The sequence below is a fragment of the Porites lutea genome, chromosome 2 (assembly GCF_958299795.1).
Source record: "Porites lutea chromosome 2, jaPorLute2.1, whole genome shotgun sequence".
In the NCBI taxonomy this organism is placed as follows: Eukaryota; Metazoa; Cnidaria; class Anthozoa; order Scleractinia; family Poritidae; genus Porites; species Porites lutea.
This window is the reverse complement of record NC_133202.1, coordinates 49,621,809-49,625,695: the sequence shown is the minus strand read 5'-3', so window position 1 is coordinate 49,625,695 and position 3,887 is coordinate 49,621,809. Positions and strand designations below refer to the sequence as shown.

The following is a 3,887-nucleotide window of genomic DNA, read 5'->3' as shown; positions in this document are numbered from 1 at the left end:
CTTCTTCTTAAGACGTCTGAAGACTTATTTAAAGGGGACACAGTCAGAGAATGAGGAAACATCGGTTTCATTGCTAAATGCGCTCCTGTCCTTTTCTAATGGCAAAAGACATTCCCCCCAAGAGAGACCAGGAGCCGATAACCTGGAGAGACCAGTTGACTTTACATCAACTGAATGAATGTTATTGAGTATCGCCATGACGTTTGCCCGAAACTGGTGTGAGATCTTTGAACATCAGTCCCAACCAAGAGAGGATAAAGCTGTCCCAACTTTTTATTTCCCTGTATTTCACTCTGCCGCCCGTGATACCTTCTAGCAACATGAATTTACTTCAGTTCCTTTGATTAATTTTTGGCGTTTGCAAAGTAGAAAAACAGATGTACTTTACGTTATTTAAAGGATTATTTTTAGCTTTCCGGATTACCTAGATTTTTGCTGGGCTAGAACAATAAAGCAAAACCAACTATAACAGCAGCCGATTTCATTTGTTGAGAAAGTCGTACGGAGCCTTGGTGGCTAGTGGGGGTTTCCAATATTAAAATAAAATGTCGTCCGCACCTAAACGGTCCTCTGCTAAAAATGGTTCTGCAAGGTTCTGCGCGTATTCTGCTCGGTACCTGAAAAAGTCTTCAGTTCTTCCGCGCTATTATAAGTATTTTACAAATAGTGGGAACCCAGGCTTAAGCCCTTAATTCAGCAATAGGATTTCATTTAGCCACTCTTGATTGAGCATAACAAAATTGCAATTCACCTAAATCTGCACAATACCACAAGGGGTTTTTTATTTTTAATAGGATCTTACTGCAAAAAGAAACATCCGGCAAATGCGACATAAGGACTGTGTTTTTCTCTTGGTATCACATTATTATGTCTGATTTTTCGCCAAAATACCACAACACTCTCTCGCTAATCCTATCTTGCCAGCCACACAGGAAAGAATGCTGCTCCTCTGTCTCCATACCCAGTGTGTGTGAGCGAGTGTAACCCCTAAGGAACGTCTGTGTGGAGGCGCGACTGCTGCGAGTTCCCATCAAGAGAGCCGCTGGCCAAGGGTAGAGAAGGCGTCGCGCCCGCGCTAACGTGACAGGGGACAAACGTCTGAGACCGTCTGAGACAAAGAATATAACAAAGACGAGGTTTATGTTGAAATGTTTCTCTCTTCTGAAAAAAAATTATAGCTCTTTTCTGGTTATGTCAGTTGGTAAGCTGAGATGCGAGGTAAGTCATGTTTCCATTTCTGTCTTCATATGAATCACAGTGGCGATAAATGCATCACAACAACAGCCGTGTATTTGTTTCTTTACGCTTTCTGTCAATCTATTTGCGTCATAATTGCCATTAACAGCAAAATAAGCTCAAAGACAAGGATGCAAATTTATTTTGAGAAGTCAATGTTGCCTTCTCCTTCTTTTCCCGTTGAAGTTTGGGATAAGCTTTGAAAAAAAAACGTTTGTGGTTTTACAGATCGTGAGAAATGACTTCCGCTGCTTCTGGAATATGAAATAAAAACGCATACACTCTTCTTGTTCTCATAAGTTTTTGTCAGTTAATTCACAGTGTGCTGAATGAGAATGTTAGTTTTATTCTTGCTAAGTTGCTCATTTTGTGTTCTAATTAAGTCGGGGTATTAAATTTAGAAATTTGTATGACGGATTGGTTTCATTTTCACTTCATGCGTGACAATGCAAATTTCTTGTCGAGTGGTCTGCGGCTCCTCGTTTGAGCGGGGATCCTGAGCGGTGTTCAGCAGGGGATCTCACTGTCTATTGCTGACTTTTTTCTTTCGAAATAAAAGAAGAAGATCCTTCTTGCCTTTTAATTTCCAGAATTAATAAATAATTTTGACATTTTTCGTTTATCTTTTCTTTTTTGTTTGTGGCCTTCTTTTTATCGCCTGAAGGAATAATTCCATTCATTCCACCCCCTCCCCGAGAATTTCTGTAATTGGTCATTTGGGAATTTGATATCCTTTGTTGAACGCGCGACTAAGGGACTCAGTACTCACACGGCCAGTGTGAAGTTACTTTGATTCATGATTTGCACTTTGTTGTCGTCGCATCCTCATGATCCAGGGCCCGGATAATTTGCAATGAGTCTCACGACATTTAAAAGAAGTGGTAAGCTTATTTGAATATTAACCCCAACTTCAGAGAATGCTTTCAGCAGAAATATAACTCGGCTAATAACGAAGTCTGTAGTGTGCCACCTGCCGGCGAACGTTCGAGGTTCTTTCAAAGATTCGGCGGGCTATCCGTTTTGCATTGTTTTCGATGTTCTTCACGTGTCTATGTCATTTTCATGTTAGAATCGACATTTACTGTATTCTATGTTGTTTTCACAGATGTTTACTCTTTACTGGTGTTAGTAGCATCGTCGGTTGTGCTCTTGGCGTGTTTATACCTACTCGTTCGGGCGTTTAGAGGAAGACGTCAGTGTAGAGGAAAACAGCGAGAGTTACAGAGACCTTTCATCAAAGGGAAACGTGTTTCTCTTTCGCCTCGAAAGAGCCCTCTTTTGCTTGGCTCTCTGGTGAGTTTTAAAGATAACAAGTCAAAGTTTTGACTTCAATGATGTCATTTGTATTTCGTTCGATTATTCAAGCGTGCGGGCACAGAGAACGTGTGTAAGCTTTCATTCTTACCGTCATGTATGCGGAAAGGCAATTTTGCGAGAAATCGAATTGTGTTGTCTAGATGCTACTCAAAAACCTTTCAAATTGTCCCCTGTTACAAGACGGAAAGCAAACAACCATGTTTGTGCCTGCCAAAGAAATCTAAATATTCATATTGTTCGTTTGTCAAGCGCAATATTTTTGTAGGAAAAACGGGATTAAGATGTCATTTAGATCTTATCACTTTTATATTTTAAGAAAACAGATATTTAGATCCTTTACTGTAAGCAATGTTTTCATTTATTATTAAGTTACGTAGTCTGTCAAACTGAAATAATTTAAAGAAGGATGTTCTTTCCATCCTGTGGTTTTGAATTTGCATTTAATTTATATTTATAGAATGGTCGAGAAACGTTCCATTTTCGAGATGAAATATTAACCACAAATCGCCTTGACTAGAGAGATATTAAGTACTGAGGTCGTTAACTTTTAATCCTGCTCTATTTTTTTTATTGTTATTATTTGGCTCATTTTTCTTTATTTTCCTCCGGATACAGCACAGTTTTCACTTTCTGTAAGTAAAAGAAAGGTTCTTTGTTTTGTTCAGCGTTTGGTTTTGATGCTACTCAGCACCATTTTATGCGGTCACCCACTGTTAAAATTATAAACACTTACTGTAAAAATTATAAAAGTTAACTCAACCGTTCATGTTGCTGTATATAAAGTTTCAAGTGTTTTCATTTCAAGACAGCGTGTTAAATTTTAAACAGCACAATTTGATTGTGGTTGAATTGTTCAAGTAAAATACCCAACAGATTATGGCTATTAATTCGGGAATAGGTAATTGCTGAAATATTGTTTACGTGGTTGCAATTATTGACACTTTTCCTTTTCTGTTAATCCCATACCATTTTTTTTAGTGATTGGAGGGTATGTCAGTAAAATCATGGGGAAAAAAGAACAAACAAACAAAGCATATATGATAAGTAGACTCCTTTGAGTACCAGTTGTATAATTTTTTCCTTCTCATGAAAGTAACCAAAGAAACAACAACCTGACATGTTAATGTTGAATTAATTATCTCCCTCATTACACAAGGCACAAAGCAAAAGGAATATTCATTTTTCGCTTGACTTGCATTATTTGTAATTCACTTGGTTTCGTTTTCGATACATGTTGTTGTGTTTCAAAAATTCATGAATATCTGAAAAACGACAAAATTAAAGAAATGATTTGAAAAAGAATGAAAATATTAGATAATCAACTTTATAAGAAC

The 3,887-nt window shown here is 37.7% G+C and overlaps 1 protein-coding gene across 1 annotated transcript in view; it reads left to right on the top strand.

Annotated features, from left to right (window-relative positions):
- Positions 1 to 1,885: 1,885 nt before the first annotated feature.
- The window catches only part of LOC140928921 (uncharacterized), a 12,900-nt gene continuing 10,898 nt past the window's right edge, over positions 1,886 to 3,887 (top strand). Inside the window, exon 1 of the mRNA XM_073378722.1 lies at positions 1,886 to 2,529. Coding sequence (XP_073234823.1) covers positions 2,299 to 2,529 — 231 coding nt within the window. The 5' untranslated portion in view covers positions 1,886 to 2,298. The remainder of the gene's footprint in view (positions 2,530 to 3,887) is intronic.